This window comes from Pseudorca crassidens, chromosome 17 (assembly GCF_039906515.1).
Source record: "Pseudorca crassidens isolate mPseCra1 chromosome 17, mPseCra1.hap1, whole genome shotgun sequence".
Taxonomy (NCBI): Eukaryota; Metazoa; Chordata; class Mammalia; order Artiodactyla; family Delphinidae; genus Pseudorca; species Pseudorca crassidens.
Window position 1 is genome coordinate 22175976 of NC_090312.1, and position 17402 is coordinate 22193377.

Genomic DNA, 17402 nt, shown 5'->3' on the forward strand with positions numbered 1-17402 from the left:
ATAATCTCAATGTGTAGGAGAGATGCCTTATACCGTAATTTCTACTGTTGTTATATTCTTATACTTCCATTTATTTTAATATATAAATAGTGAAATCTTTGAGATCTAAGATTTGGTTAAAAGTAAAATATTTAGGCGGGGGCCGATGATTTCTTATATGTGGCTACTAAGTGTATTTTGCTTAAATAACATGTTTTGTTTCTTTTTATCCTGTAAAGCAATGCATTTTTATTATAGACCACTTGAAAAATATAGGGGAAAATGTAAAGAAAATTGAAATAATTTAATCCCACTTTCCTAAAATAACCAGTTCCTCTTAACATTTGGGGTATTTTTTTGCAGTCATTCCTTTTCCTCATAAATTTCATGCTTATTTAGAAAACTGTTATTAATATTTATTGTTGATACGTCCTTTTAAAGACGTCTCAGTTTAATGCATAATTAGTGCTTTGACCTCTTGTAACACAAGTAATGTGGCTAATGATTATTAAAAAAACAAAAGTACTTGAGCTTCAGTGGTACTTTGCAAATATTATCAACCCTTCTGGAAAATAACCTTAAGAAATTATACTGACTTTTTTTTTAACATCTTTATTGGAGTATAATTGCTTTACAATGGTGTGTTTGTTTCTGCTTTATAACAGAGTGAATTAGTTATACATATAGATATGTCCCCATATCTCTTCCCTTTTGTGTCTCCCTCCCTCCCTATACTGACTTTACCTTCGTTGACCCCTTGATAATCTTTGGTGTAGCCACAGGTCTTCAAGCTTACCGTTTCTTTTCCAGGTGTTGTTGACCTGCCTGAGGAAAATCGAGAAGCTGCTTACAATGCTATTACTTTACCTGAAGAATTTCATGATTTTGATCAGCCATTGCCTGACTTAGAGTATGTCTCTCTCTCTCTGTCTCTTCTTCTTTTTTTTTTTGACTTGGTGTGCAAAAAACATTATTGGCTTACCAAATGCATAGTTTTCTTGGGATGTTTTGACATTGCGTTAACATGTAGCTAGAATGCATGTGCTTTCATTTAGCGTATAAATATGAAACACATAACCTAGAAGTGTTTCTTCTATAAGATCATGTAGAAGATGCCAGCTTTAACACAGCTAAGAGAATTCTGATTTGCTTAGGCCATTGTGTAAACTGAACAGCAGTCCAGCTGTTTGCTTTACATAATGATATCAGTAAAACTTGAACTGTTGCTTCATGATTTTTTTCAGAGGTATATAGTAAAGTCATCTACCAGTTTATCATCTTGGCCAAGCTATACTCAGCCACAATTTTTGTTCTTTTCTTTTTTTAATAAACATATGAGATAACTTTCTATAAAGAGCAAGAAAGGGTCATTGTCACACAACATTTAAGACGAGAAAGTTGTACAGAGATGGCCATTACAGCAGAATACTGTGGTATGTTGTTTCCCTCTTCTCAAGTCTTCAGAATTCAGCTATGATTACCATGACAGGGAAGTGACTGTCACTTTCCAAGTGATTGAGTAGCACAGTTATCCGAGAAACCCTCTACACCAATCCCCATTTATTTTTTGACAAATTTGTCTGCTCTTTTAAAAAATGATCTTTGACTTTTAATTATAGGAGTAAATTTATGATTTATTTTGCATTTATTGTGTTAATTAGTGCTAGGCACTATTTGGCTGCTTTACTTTTTCCTCCCTTTCTTTATACTCCTATTTTATTTTTAAACTATTTTTATGGTGGAATTTTTTAACATAGCTAAACAGTAGAGAGATTAGTAAATATTATGAACCCCAGGTACTGATCATCCAGCTTCTTTCATTATCAATATATTGCCAGTTTTATTTCATGTGTACCATTGGCCCTTAGACAGGTTTCACCTGGGAGGGTCTACTTATGTGCAGATATTTTTTCACTAAATACATGCTACAGTACTACACAGTCTGAGGTTGGTTGAATTAGTGGATGCAGAACCACAGTTACAGAGGGCTGTCTGTAAAGTTATATGTGGATTTTTGACTTCAGGGTCAAAATTCCTAAATCCCACATAGCTCAAGGTCTCAGCTGTATTTCTCCAATTGACCTTCTAACAACGGATTATTTTAAAGCAAATAACAAATATTTTATTTCATCTGTAAATACCTTGGAATGTATCTCTTTAGAGGCAAGGAATTTTTAAAACAAAGCCATAACACTACCACAGTTTTTTTTAAATTACAATAATTCTTTAATATAATACACAATCAGCAGTCAAATGCCCCCAGTTGACGCTTAGGCTCCCCCCGCGCTGCTTTGTTTCAGCTACGGTCTATACAGAGTTTCCAGCCTGCATTTGGTTGATATGTCTCAGAAGTCTCTCGTAAGAACCTGTAACAGAGCTACATGTTTTTTGTGTGTTTGTCTTTGCCATTTATTTGCTGAACAAACCTGGTGATTTGTTTGGAAGTATTTACATTCTGAATTTGGTCGATGGTGTTCCACATTTGTACTAAACAGTCTCAGAAAAGCCAGTAACTTCAGTGTTCACATAGCCTGTAAGTTGCAGGGCCCTGATGAAAACCCATGCCTATCTAGCCCATGCATCTCTTAAGTTTTTGCACTGTATACCATGTTGCCTTATGTAGTGATTTCAGCATATTATATTTTGCTTGCTGGTCATTAACAGTTTTAAAATTTAAATACAAATTAACTTCCACATCATTTAGATTCTTGGATTGTATTTATTTAATATTAAATATTTAGGCTCCATAGGTTGTATGTACGGTTTTTTTTTCTTGCTTATATAAAGAATTGAGATGTGTGTTCCCTTATAAATACATTACAATGAGACTTGAGACTACATTGTATTTGAAATTCTCTTAAAGTGACATCGATGTGGCCCAGCAGTTCAGCCTGAACCAGAGTAGAGTGGAAGAGATAACCATGAGAGAAGAAGTTGGAAACATCAGTATTCTACAAGAAAATGATTTTGGTAATAGAGAAACAAATCATTAGCCACTAGCTATAATGTTAAAATTATGTAATATATTTAGGGTAACCTAAATTTGGATCTTATATTTGAATTTTCTCATGCACCAGAATCAGTTTATGAAATATAATAAAGATTTAAAGTTTAAACTAGATGTTTTACTATTCAAAGATAAATAAGACTTCAGTAAGCAAATGTGACATTATAATTAAAATAAATCATTAGCCATTTTCTTTTGATTCGGTGATGTTTCTAACTTTTTTTCAACTAATGACCAACTAAAATTTGTTTAGGTGACTTTGGAATGGATGATCGTGAAATAATGAGAGAAGGTAGCGCTTTCGAGGATGATGACATGTTAGTGAGCACTGGTGCTTCTAACCTCCTATTAGAGCCTGAACAGAGCACCAGCAATCTGAATGAGAAGATTAACCATTTAGAATATGAAGACCAATATAAGGATGACAATTTTGGAGAAGGAAATGATGGTGGTATATTAGGTAAGTCACAACAAGGTGATTATTCTAACATAATTTCTTTATTTAGTTGCGGGGTTTTAGAGCAGTTGCTAATTCTTAGTCTTGAGCATCTCTCTAGGTATATATGTGTGAATTGTCACCAGTTGGTTCAGTAAAAGTTTTCTGTAAACCTGTAGCCTAAAACTGTTTTAACAATACCTAATTTTGTTTAAAACTGCTTGTCTTGGAGTTTTAAGTTTTACTAATTCTTCGAAGTACTCTATTTGTATTTAAGTAAATATATGTTTTAAAAATAAGAGATTTTTTTTCATATGTTAAGTGTTTTATACTTTTGTGTACTACCTTGAAGAGAACAGATGCATAATGAATACAGATTTAAATTTTTTAATTTAATCCATTTTAACATTATTTTTCCAGTGATTGACTATTGTTCTTTTAGCATTTCTTTTTCAAATTGTAACTAAATTACATTCCGTATTTCAGATGACAAACTTATTAGTAATAATGACGGCGGTATCTTTGACGATCCCCCTGCCCTGTCGGAGGCGGGGGTGATGTTGCCAGAACAGCCTGCGCATGATGACATGGATGAGGATGATAACGTATCAAGTAAGCATTTCATGTTCAGTGATCCTGGGCGTGACGTATGGCATCCAAAAAGATATTCACTGTAGAAGACCAAAAACGAAAAGTTTCAGCTTTTAATGAGCTGTAAATCTCCTTAAAAACAGTGCTTGTGATTGAGTCTCTTTAACCCTGTGTTCCGCCCCCTTTTTTGGGCAATAGGTCAACTGGAGAGACCTCCTTATAACTAGAAAAGTGTTTTTTCTTTGGAACCCGTGGGTTTCTTTCAGTTACTCAAAGGGATTTTTTTCCCCCTCATTTGCTGGATATATATTATTAAATAGCCAAGCCTTTTGTGACCAAATTTCTGCTTTTACAGTGGGTGGGCCTGATAGTCCTGATTCAGTGGATCCTGTCGAACCGATGCCAACTATGACTGATCAAACAACACTTGTTCCAAATGAGGAAGAAGCGTTTGCTTTGGAACCTATTGATATCACTGGTGAGCAAACAAACTTTTTGACTTAGAACTTTTTCTAGTTCTGGCTCATGTCCACTAATCTGCTGCTCATCTTAAATATAACTAAACTTTTCTCCTTTGTTAGTCATCTATTATGGAAACTTTAATTCACTTATAATTCGAATATCTTACAGAGTATCTTTACAAGTTGCTGTGAAATAAAAGTATGGAACAAGCTTTCTGCTAATAAATATCGTAGTCTTTGGGGGTTACAAAAATGCCAACAGGTCACATGTGTAACAGAAAGCATTGCAAGGCATTTTTCAGTAAAGTACAAGATGACTGATCAGTTATCTTCCAAAATTCTAGATTTCTGTGTACGGTTTGGGCTACAATCTGGGAAAATCTAAAAATACTTTTAACTGGAAATATCAAAGGTTCTAAAATCAGTATTTTTCTTATACTGCTTATTAAGAAGCACAGCAAAGCATATTTAATTGGGGGTGCTGCTTCTGAGTAAAAGAGGCAGTATGTAATTTGGATGTGAAACTTTAAAATTTCTAGACGGTGTATGGGTACAATGGGGTGGAATACTTTAAGTCATTTACAGTATAATTCAAGTTACTGTTATTACTTCTAAGTAAAACAAGATTAACTTTTTAGGTTTCCTACTTAGAATCTGATCACCAAAAATTCTGATTTGGGCTTCTGGTTTAAAAAGAGTACTTACTGTGTAGCTATATTTAGGAACTAAAAATATAAAAATGAACAAGTCTTTATCCTTGTGGAACTTAAATAATACGGGAACATGGGTAATTAAGTAAATTATATACTATATTATTGACAGATATTACAGAGATCTATAAACAAGGTAAGAGGGACATATACTGCAGTGTTTAAAATAGGATAATTGAGCTTAGCCAGCTGTTACAAAAACTTGAACTTTTTAATTTCAAGGAAGGGAACTCAGTAGCTGGAGGACAGGGCCTGGACAGAGGCTGTCACTGTATAACATCTTTTTGAATCTTGAATTTTGAACCACATGAATATTTTTAAAACCTATGGGGTATATAACATGTATGACAATGAAATCTTGAGGAATTTATTTAATACCATGAGCTTTTCTGTATCGTAAGAAATTGAGATAATGTTACCTCTTTGTAAGAGTTTAGTAAGGATTAGAAATGAGGATACAAAAAGTGTACAGGATGGAGTTCTGGGTTCATCTGACTGGGTTTGGGCTTGTTTCACTTTATCAAGCTGCTTGTGCAGCTGCCATACATGAATTGTAACTTTTCCAATAAAAATCATGGTAGTTGCAACCTTTTATAGAGTCCTCAATCTATGTCAGACATCATACTAAATATTTTACAATCCCCTATAAGTGGTTGGCCATATTTCAAATGAGAAAATGAAGAGGTTAGCAAAATGAAGTTAACTTTTCTTAATGGTCACTCACTTAATAAGTGGCAGAACCTAGGACTTGAGCCCAACTCTGAACCAAGTGTGATGTGTTTACAATATAAAGCTACACGGGCAAAAATGAATTGGCTCTTGCCATTATTTTGCTCATTTTGTGCTAAAAGTCAACATTCATTCATTCAGCAAATTTTTATTGAACACCTATTGTACGCTAGCCTCTATATGGTACTTGGGAAACATCACTTAAAACAGATTCTACCCTCGTGAAAGCTTAACTTCTCCTCTAGGTGTTAGAAAAGCAGGAATATAATGAGACCAAATCTGGTAGTTGTATGTTTCATGCTGGCCTCAGAAAAAATGACCTTATTTTCTTATATCATGCCAGTCAAAGAAACAAAAGCCAAGAGGAAGAGGAAGCTAATTGTTGACAGTGTCAAAGAGTTGGATAGCAAGACGATTAGAGCCCAGCTTAGTGATTACTCCGATATTGTTACTACTTTGGATCTGGCGCCACCCACCAAGAAATTGATGATGTGGAAAGAGACCGGGGGAGTGGAAAAACTTTTCTCTTTACCTGCTCAGCCTTTGTGGAATAACAGACTACTGAAGGTAATATAGTTTGCAGAATTTTAAATTTCATATAGATTTTGATCATTTTTTAAAATAAACTTTAAAAACTTTTGTTTGAATCATTTTTGATCAGGTATTGCTCAGTGATATAGCATCGTCTCTTTTTTTTCCTCCCTTACACAACAGTATACTGAACATAAACCTGATCTGAAAGATCATGATAAGTGACACCTGCATTTCTAAAAGATGTAGAACTAATCTTCACTATTCTAAAAAGCCACTGATGTCTTTAATAACAGTTCTCTCTCCTCAACTTTCTATGATACATTACCACTTCTGTTGCCTTGGTGTGTACTGTGGTTCCAGTCTGCAATCTTTAGATGTTGCTTTCTGGCTAAAACAAGGGGTCGTTCTACTTTTCCCACAGTACAGAAATCTGGCTTTATGAGAGTTTTTTTTTCACTTACAGGCCCTTTCTGCTCACTTTAGGTTCCAGACTATTCTAAAGCAAAGTTCTGAGGCATCATAGAACCAATTGATTTTTACTATAAAGTGTTTAAAGCAGCAAGGCTTCGGTAAAACTGCTGTATATTGGAAGCACAATCGTAGAATCATTTGGAAGAAGGTTTTGAAGTGGGTTTTTTTTTTGACTCAGTGGTCTCATTGTCAGGAATTTTTCTTAAGGAGTAATTCAAAATATGGAAAAAGCCACTTCTGTAAAGATGTCCATTAATTATTATTTACAGTTAAAAGAAACTTAAAATAGTGAAGAATCATTCAAGTGTGGCATATATATATACACACATATATATATTTACTTCCACTCAGTGGAATATTCAATCATTAAAAATACTAGAAATGATAGTTCATGAAATTACTGTACAATATTAAGTGAAAAAGGCACTATGCAAAGCTGTTGGGTATGATTTCAGTTAGATTGTTTTAAGTGTATGAATATGAAAATAAACAGGTAAATTTAGAACATTAGCGTTATCTCCAAGTTATGAGACAATGGTTAAAAATTTCATCCTCAACTTTTCTAAAATTGCAAGTGAAAATAATTTTTACATAGAGGATTTCAAATTATAAAGTAGAATGAAGCATGAATATAGCATTAAGTAGAAATCATGCTAAATTATATATACAGATAGTTAAAACATACTTATGGAAAATAGTAATGCCAGTGGTAGGTTTTCGGTTCATGTGATTTATAGTAGAGATTTTATAATTGATATTTATTTCTTTATTTAATAGCTGTTTACACGCTGTCTTACACCACTAGTACCAGAAGATCTTAGAAAAAGGAGGAAAGGAGGAGAGGCTGATAATTTGGATGAATTCCTCAAAGAATTTGAAAATCCGGAGGTTCCCAGAGAGGACCAGCAGCCTCAGCAGCAGCAGCGTGACGTCATCGGTCTGTTCCACTGGAATAGTTCCCTGATACGATTGCAGTGAACGTTGGCTTAGAATTTACCTATATATTGCCAGAGTAAAAGAAATCAGGAACAAAGACGTATTCTCAAACTTTTGGACAGGGAAATACATGCCTTATATTCTCTGATTCCTTTGTTAGCTGGGAAGTTTTCAGAAAGGTCTGAGGCCTAGGACTTGGCCGAGTGATAGTCTACTAAAGGATTCTCCTGCCTTGGACTGGAGGTGGGACATGTCCTTTTAAAAACCTCTTCCCACCTTTAAACGTATTATAAATTTAGTAACCTTTGTGGAGGTAAAATTTTATTCAGCCTTCTTCATTAGGGAAAGTCTTAGCATATTAGTATTAAATGGTTCTAGAATGTTGAGGACTGTATGACCGTTGTCCCCTCTTCATATGATCGATTGCAGATGAGCCCATTTTGGAAGAGCCAAGCCGCCTCCAGGAGTCAATGGAGACCAGCAGAACAAACCTGGATGAGTCAGCCATGCCTCCACCACCACCTCAGGGAGTTAAGCGAAAAGTGGGACAGATGGACCCAGAACCCATGATCCCTGTAAGCACAGCTCTCCAAGATGTTTGGGGTGTGGGTGTGCGGGCAATGTTTTAGATCCCTAGTAACAGCAAGTGTTATTTAAGGAGACCTTTTGAAGTGTCTTGGTTTGGGCAGAAAATAGTAAGGAATGGGTCCAGAAAGAATGACAGCTGAGGATCAAAACACAATGTCCTGTAAGTGGGAGGTGTTCTTAGGAGTTTTTCTGACTCTGCTTCACAGTGGACTAAAGTGAGCATCCTTGGCTAATGTGGACTCCTTGACTCTGAACTTGGTTCTGGTTTTTACTTTACTTCTCAAACATTAGCCCATATTAGCCCACGGTGAATCTGACAGTCTAGATAGAAAAGTAAAGCAGCATATGGAACCTGTTAAGTACGTTGTGAGTAAAATGAAACAAACTTCCTGCTAATGGAACATTTTTCCTCTGGTTTTATTGATATAATTGACATATATAAATTGTATTAGTTTTGGGTGTGCAGTAGATAATGATTTGATAGATGTATATATTGTGAAATGATTATTACCATGGTAAGTTCAGTTAACATCCATCACCTCACAGAATTAGATTTTTTTCTTGTCACGAGAACTTTTAAGATCTACTCTTAGCACCTTTCAAGTACATAGTATATAGTTGAACCTCCTTATCCATGGATGTGTACTGAGGGCTGTCTGCAGTACGAGACTTGAGCATCTGTAAATTTTAGTATTCACAGGGGATCCTGAAACCAATCCCCTGTAGATACTGAGGGACACCTGTATTGTTAAGTGTAATCATCATACTGTGTATTAGATCCCCAAAACTGACTGTGACCAGTATCTACTCGTTTCCCCCACCCCCTAGTAACCACCATTCTACTCTCTGCTTCTGTGAGTGTGAGCTTTTTAAGATACTTAAGATTCCACATGTAAGTGATGTGATATATCTATCATGCAGGATTGAGCGTTCTCTGATTTATTTCACTTAGCATAATGCCTTCAGGGTCCATCCATGTTGTCACAAAAGGCAGAATTTCCTTCTTACGGTGAATGATATTTCGTTGTGCACGTATATCATATTTTCTTTATCCATTTATGTGTTGATGGATACTTAGGTTGTTTCCATAGCTTAGCTATTATAAATAATGCAGTGAACATTGAAGTGCAGATATTTTTCAGATAGCAATTTTATTTCCTTTGGATAAATAGTGGCTGCACCAATATACATTCCCACCAACAGTGCAAGAGGATTCCCCTTTTCTCCTCATCCTTGCCAACACTTGTTATCTCCTGTTTTTTGGGTGATGCTTTATTGTGGTTCTTATTTACGTGCCCCTGATTAGAGATGTTGAGCACCTTTTCATGTACCTGTTGGCCATCAGTATTGCTGTCTTCGGGAAAATGTCTGTTCAGATCCTCTGCCCATTTTAATCAGTTTGTTTTGCTCTTAAGTTGTGTTGCATTCTTTATATATTTTGGATATTAATCTCTGATTTGCAGATATATTAGTTTGATGAAGTCCTACTTGTTTATTTTTGCCTTTGGTGTCAAATCCAAAGTCGTCAGGACCAATGTTTTCTTCTAGGATTTTTATGGTTTCAGGTCTTAGATTCAAGTCGTTAATCCATTTTAGTCTTTCGTATGCGTCTGTCCAGTTTTCCCAACACCATTTATTGAAGAGATTGTCCTTTCCTCATTGTATGCTGCTTTGTGCTAAATTAATTGACCATATATGCAGAGGTTTATTCCTAGACTCTATTCTCTTCCGTGTTCTGGTTTATTCCTTATAAATATTCCTGTATATCTTTAATACTAAGCAGTTTTAGGCTCTCTTATATACTCATCCAGTTGCTGAAAAAAGGTAAAGCAACGTCTTGCTACTTCATTTAGACTGGCTACCATTAAGTTCACTTCGTGTTCCTATCCTGAGTATAAAGGAAGGAGGTGGTCTGGTTTAAGGCTTCCCAAGCTTAAGTCTATAGAATAAATTAACTCTGGGCAAAGGGAGGCTTTTCGGTACCTTAGGCTCTTGGTTCAGCCTCCATCATCAAGACATTGGCAAAAGAATATTCTTTGCCAATTTTAACAACTAGTTCTCTATGCCCTCGGATGGTAAGGAGTTGTTAAAAAAAAGCGTTTTTGAGTTCAGGAACGGGAACAAGTAATTAGTGGGTTACTCTAGTACCACTCTCCGGGTAGTTGTTCCCTTGTCACTCTTTTAATGTTCTCATGTGTTTGTTAGTATTAAGTCCAAGAAGAAAGAAATTCAAGAAATGGACCCAGAAAAATAGTCTCCTCCTTCCTAATATTTGCTGCTGGAAGAGCACAAAGGCTCTTATTTCGAGCTCAGGCTGAGTTGCAGTAGCCCTTATACAGCAATGGTCGACAGTACCAGGCTAATTAATGTTCGAGCCTTTTTGCGTTGCCCTGGAGTCAGTGGGTTCTGTTCAGTCCTAAAATGCTAATACAGAAAGTGTTGTTGAGGGTTTTTTCTTGTTTGCAAATTCCTAACATAGAATTAAACAAAACACTTTTGTTCTAAGATAATGAATGGATTAATTTCCTTTGTAAAGTACTTTAATGTTGTGGCTTTACAGTAAAAGAACAAGATGTGTAATCAGGTTTTGATTGATTATGAGGAAGTGTGAAGATAAAGTATTTCTTTCCATTTTGAAAACTGCAGCAACTACATGCATGTTTGCATAGTTAAGAGAAGCTACCCTGGAAATGTGCATCTGAACTTGCCTTATCTTTATTGCTTTAAGCCTCAGCAGGTAGAGCAGATGGAAATACCTCCTGTAGAGCTGCCCCCAGAAGAGCCTCCAAATATTTGTCAATTAATTCCAGAGTTAGAACTTTTACCAGAAAAAGAAAAGGAGAAAGAGAAGGAGAAAGAAGATGATGAAGAGGAGGAGGTAAGAAAACGTTGTAAAAAAAGATCTGATGAATAAATTCCCATTCTAGGTTTAGCGAAAGTCTTCAACCAGCTCTTACTATTTTTCACCTTGGAGCTGAGTTCATTGTGGTGGAGCATCAGAGTGATGAAAAAATTTTGAATATAAGCAGAACTTAGCCAAATTCTTAGTGATCTAGACCATCATTAAGAACTTCAGATGTGCTGTGTTCTCTCTCATTTGTCCCTTGGGGGCTTTTCAAGGACATGGGACTTGCCCTTTCACTGATTTCTTGACTTCTGAATTGTTTGTGAGCTGCTTTTGTTATTGTGTGGTCAGCTATTAGCATCTGCCTCTAATCTATTTGTGTGGATTTTGCTTTTTCATTAGACTGGAGTGGTTTGTCCTGGGGCATGCTTTGGCTGTTCAAGTTTTTTCTTTCCCTCTTTTCCTGGATCTTTAAGGTTGTATATTAGAATGTGTATTCTTCTATTTGATGTTCTGTCAAATATTTTAAAGTTTCTTCCAATTTTCATTACCGTCTGGTCGTGTTTGTAATTTATGCCAGCATAGACTTCATAACCATTTAGTGCTTAACATGAGCCTTATACTGTTTTAAAGTCAGAATGTAGCCCCGAAGCTCTTCCAGCCTGTGTGCTAGAGTATCTCAGCCTTAGTGTTCAATTAGCATTTAAAATTATACTTTCTATGTTAAGCTGTTATTAACTCCTGGTTCTTTGGATGTGGTGATAGTTGCAGCATAGCCTGGAAGCATCTCAGCTGTTGCCCCATGCCAACTTAAGACAGTCTTGTAGGTGGCAGGTGACTGGCAGCCACGCCACTCCAGTTAAATATATATTTATAGCCCATTGCTTTTAAAACACTGTATGGAACAGTATTACTTACTCATCTTTGCTAGCCTGCAGGCTCTTTGGTAGTGGTCCATAGTGAGATTAGGAATTTTCTGGAATACCATCGTCCAGAAAATCATGCTACAAAAAAAATACATAAATATACATAAATATACATAAATATACATTCAGTTAAAATAAACAGTATGCTTAGTGACATAGTTGGTTTATTTCCTTGCTTAAGTTTCTTACCTTAGCAAGGGCCGGTAATGCATAGCTCGCCAACCAGCGATAGTCCATGGACCAGACCGTGTAGATCACACACTTATAGACCAGTACAGAGTCATATATTCAGTTAACTGCTTGCAGGTACAGAGGATTTTCTTTTGTAATTTAAGAAGGATGTCGAAGATGCTAAGTGATTTTTCCATTGGTCAAAATGCACACAATTTAGAGCTTTCAGGAGATGCGGAAATGCTTCATTTTGTAGCAGTTTTGGCAGTTTTTTGTTTTGTGTGGGGGTCATTTTCACTCAGGATGAAGATGCCTCAGGGGGTGATCAGGATCAAGAGGAAAGAAGATGGAACAAAAGGACTCAGCAGATGCTTCATGGTCTTCAGGTAAAGTCTTAGAGAAAAAATTGCATCAAAGGCTTTTGGCAGTGTTTCCTTAAAAAAAAAAAAAAAAAATTAACCAGAAAACCTTTTGTGAAACTTTTTGCAAAACCACACACCTTAAACTATTTTAATACATAAGCTGTTGGGCTAAGAGTAAGCCTGGAATGCATCCAGGTGAACACTTTCCCGTGGTTACCCTGCAAAGCAGAGCTCCTTTGTGTGTGCACATTTTCTTACTTTTGGTTGAGCAAATTTAATGGGTTGAATCACTAAATTTGTCAAATCATTGTACAGTGTCATTTATCCTTGGGCCTTAATGTGTCAGATACAGAGGAGATACCTTGAGTGTCTATGAAATACCAGGCAAGGTGCTCAGGTCTCCTAAAATAAATTCAAAGGAGAGTTGACAGTTTTCAGAACTGTAAGTGCTAGATGAAATTGATAGATGAACTGATTTTATTAATTAGAAAAAATGAATCATCTGTATTAGGTTGCCCCAACAAATGTTAACTTTGCCCCCTTGCCTTTTTTAATGTGAGAAACACCCTGGTACTGTTCAAAAAGCTACTCCTAGCCCCCAACAGAATATACAGTATACTTTTTTCAGTATCCAAAAGTAGTATCCTTTTAAAATTACTACTTCATTGTGTAGATTATTTTCATTTAATTCTTCCTTTCATTTCAGCGAGCTCTCGCTAAAACTGGAGCTGAGTCTATCAGTTTGCTTGAGTTGTGTCGAAACACGAACAGAAAGCAGGCTGCAGCAAAGTTCTACAGCTTCCTGGTTCTTAAAAAGCAGCAGGCTATTGAGCTGACACAGGAAGAACCGTACAGCGATATCATTGCAACCCCCGGACCAAGGTTCCACATCATTTGAGCAGCTAGAAGCATTATAGCTAGTGTTCATTTCACTAGTGTGTACAAATTGCCCCCATGTGTAGGGCACACAGAACCCTTCAGAACCCTTCAAGAAAATTTAGATTTTTGTGTGTACAAAGTCCCTGCCTCTTTCTTCATGTTTTCTGGTATTTTAAATTTATCAATTAAGGGAAACTGCTTGTATGGTGTTTGTTTGTGCTCTGATGGAGAAAACAAGTACCCCAAGTTTATTTTAACAGTCCAGAACAGATTTGTGCAATATTGGCGCATATAATACTGTTGAGTAGCAGTGGAAAGTCAGGGTTTTTATCTTAGTTCTCCATTAATGCATTGTAAAGGAGAACTTTTCAGGAAAAAAATGCCTGACAGTTAATAACTATAGTGTGAATCGTCTTTTCCCACCAGCACCGGGCAGTCTTCTTCGTAACCATTGTGCTTTAGGGATGGTGCCCAAAGCAGAGATTGTCCTCTTAGGTTTTAAAGTATAATTCCACACTTGATCATGGGGTTGTGTGAAATTGTACTGTAACTAATCCCTTTCAGCTACAAAAAAATAGGACTTGGTTTAAAGTGCCCTATTTTTTGTAAATCATTCCATTTGAACCTTTTTAATGAATCTTACTATCCTGAAATCTCTTGTTTTAGTGAGGCTCTAAAATGAGCAGAAATAGACTTTTTAGCGTAGAATGAATATAAAAAGCATTTATAACTTTCCAGGAGCTATAAATCAAAGTTTTAAAAAGATGTTTGGATATATTTGAGTATTCAGATCATGAAAATAGAAATTGCTATGCCAACTGAAAGGACAAACTGATGGGAAATCGTACAACTGGTTGACTTAACCTTTAAGCAGACAGTGCTGTAAAAACTAATGGCTTCTCTGATATTTATTATGTTTTAGTACTGATCATTTTTTCCAGTGCTTGCACACTCCTGTGTTTGGAACTCTAATAGCTTTGCAACAGAAATCCAGTATCCGGTTTCCTATAATTTAAGTGAAGAAAAACACATCCAAATAAAGGCTTTAATATTAACAGATCAGATAGCACCAGGAATTATGTGACTGTTACGATTATCAATACATGTCTTAACATTTTAGGGCAAAATTACACACTGAAAAGTTCTAGCTTTTAAGTGTTGGCACTTTTGTGGAAAACAAAAATCACTCAGACTTCAGTGTATACCCAATAATTTTAAATTATGTGAGATGTTTTAAATTTGTGAACTCGTAATTACTGTTTTGATGATTCAGTTTCTTGAGAATGGTAATTGTATAAAATTGCTGTTGCCGCTTTATTTTCAATATGATGTGCCTGTAAACCATGGTTTTTTCTCCCTTTGTATAAAGACATTGTAGATAATTGAATGATTATAGAAGGTCATTAGTTTCTTGTTACACATTTTGTTAGTCTGGTTTTTGTTGCTTATCAGGTTTAATATTGTTCTTGAAAATAGTTGATGCTATGTTATGTATAACTTTTCTAATAAAAGTTGTGTTATAAGCTGTAAATTTTGAGGTATTGGTATTCAGTTGGTGGCACTCCCCAAGAAAACATCGCTTCATCTTTTTTGCCCTATCTTGAATAATTATCCATACAAATAGTAAGTGAACTTTTCAAGAGGTCTTAGAGTAAAAAACAAATCGTTACAATGGCTGGTACTGAGGAATCTCTGGGGCATAGATCAGGCCTGTAACTGCTAAGTACATAACAAATTACGACATGCCTATGGTTCTTGGCACCCTAAACAATTGTAGCCCATGGGCAACGTCCTGGAGATTTTCTGGGGCCATCTGAGAAGCCTACCTTAGCCAGGGCTTTCGGTAGGTAACTTGGAATGTATCCACCTTTGCATTCAAGCATCTGACTTGTCCTGCCACCAGCTGTGAGCTTTAAGACATTCAAGACTTTATGGTTTAAGTAAGCCGTGCTGTATCTTCCGCATAAATAGTTTAATACTGTTTATAATAGAAAAACCAATGTTTACTAAACACCAATTAGCCTCAACCCGAAGATGCTTTAATTTGAGGCTCACCACCTGTGGTCAAGACAGCCTAGTAAAGAATTGCAGCCTAATATGTAAGTCATGGGAGCCTAGAATACAGCATGCCAAAGTACCTGCAGATAGTCCAACGAGAAAAAGCTTTTGCTAAGATTTGAAAGATAACTCAGTGTGGTAATGGTTTTATTATCAGGTATAGCAGAACCATGAGTATTCAACTTGGGACTAAAAAGCCTAGGTAGAGATGTGAGAGTGGAATCCTGCCCCTTGACTTCCTTCCTCAACTTAGAGCTAACAAAAAGGGTGCAGTAGGGCTTTCCTGGTGGCACAGTGGTTCACCTGCCGATGCAGGGGACACAGGTTCAAGCCCTGCTCCGGGAAGATCCCACGTGCCGCGGAGCTCCTAAGCCCGTGAGCCACAACTGCTGAACCTGTGCTCTAGAGCCCGCGTGCCACAACTACTGAGCTCGTGTGCCTAGAGCCCATGCTCCGCAACAAGAGAAGCCACTGCAATGAGAAGCACATGCACCACAACGAAGAGTCGCCCCCGCTCACCGCAACTAGAGAAAGCCCGCATGCAGCAACAAAGACCCAGCACAGCCAAAAATTAATTAATTTTTAAAAAGGGGGGGTGCAGTAGAGCCATGGGCCAGGGGTGTAGAAACTCAGCTTCAAAATCTTAATTTGATTATGGAGCCTAAAGCCCAAGAAGCTTTATTCTCTATCTGGGCCAGATCGTATACAAGCAGAGGTTCTCAACCTCGCTGCCCTTTGTGGTCACCTGAGGAGCTTTAGAAAATACTGGATGTCTGGGTCCTATTTCCTGCAGAATGTTTTTCTGGATTGCTAATGCCCACTGAATACAAAATAACTGAATGGATGGAAGGAAATAAAGTAATAGATCTCCCACAACAATCTGAGTCAACATTAGTGCGCCTGCAAGGCATATCTTATTTACTGTGTGGTTTGGAGTAATGCCTGACATGCTGCCACCAGTCGCAGAATTTGAGAAAAATCCATCAAGTGAAAAGTAAACTGGTATTTACAGTTAAATAGCCCAGGGTTGCCTTGAGACTCCATTTCCTCAACCATCAATCTGGGTGGTTGGTACAGAACTTGCAGAGTATTGGCGAAGGGTCCCTAAAAGTGGGCACTCAGTAAATTGTGGCGGTTGTAAAAATGTTTAAAGCAAGAGATTCATATTAGAAAATGGAGTTTTCAAGATATGAATCTGAAAGAGTGGGATGCAAGAAAGGATTATGAAGAGACTAAAGGTCTTTGTAAACACTAGGGAATCTGAGTAAGATGCCAGAAGGAACCTAGGAGATGGTCTCTCTCTGAACATTCCCTCCCTTTCAGCACATTACCTTCCTTCTGCCTTCAGTGCCCTATGACATGAGCAATCCTGGCTGCAAAGATGGTGACATAGGAGGCTCCTGAACTCCCCTCCTCCCATGGACATACCAAATGTACAGCTGCACGTGGAGCAGTTTCCTTTGAAAGAAATCCAGAAACCCTAAGCAACTCCTATACATTGGGTAAAACCAGAGCATACCCACGTCAAAGTGGGTAGGAAAGGCTGAGACATGCTTGACATAAACCTCACCCCCAGCATAGCAATATATAATCAGGAGAGAACTCCAATTCCAACTTCTCCCTGAAGAGTGGAGGACTTGGACCCCACATTCACCACCACAACTCTTAAGACCCCACCCAAGGGACAGGCTCCCAAAATACCTAATTCTAAAAGCCAAT

General features: G+C 36.9%; 1 protein-coding gene across 3 annotated transcripts in view; it reads left to right on the top strand.

The window, feature by feature from the left end:
• RAD21 (RAD21 cohesin complex component) overlaps positions 1-15156 on the top strand; it is a 28188-nt gene extending 13032 nt beyond the window's left edge. For 2 of the 3 annotated variants that reach the window (XM_067711432.1, XM_067711433.1), the window contains exons 4-14: positions 790-889; positions 2843-2949; positions 3240-3446; positions 3909-4034; positions 4369-4491; positions 6257-6480; positions 7696-7855; positions 8284-8429; positions 11171-11320; positions 12687-12770; positions 13453-15156. In XM_067711432.1, coding sequence (XP_067567533.1) covers positions 790-889; positions 2843-2949; positions 3240-3446; positions 3909-4034; positions 4369-4491; positions 6257-6480; positions 7696-7855; positions 8284-8429; positions 11171-11320; positions 12687-12770; positions 13453-13644 — 1619 coding nt within the window. In that variant the 3' untranslated portion in view covers positions 13645-15156. The remainder of the gene's footprint in view (positions 1-789; positions 890-2842; positions 2950-3239; positions 3447-3908; positions 4035-4368; positions 4492-6256; positions 6481-7695; positions 7856-8283; positions 8430-11170; positions 11321-12686; positions 12771-13452) is intronic. The other variant, XM_067711434.1, reaches the window with a different exon arrangement.
• Positions 15157-17402: the final 2246 nt, after the last annotated feature.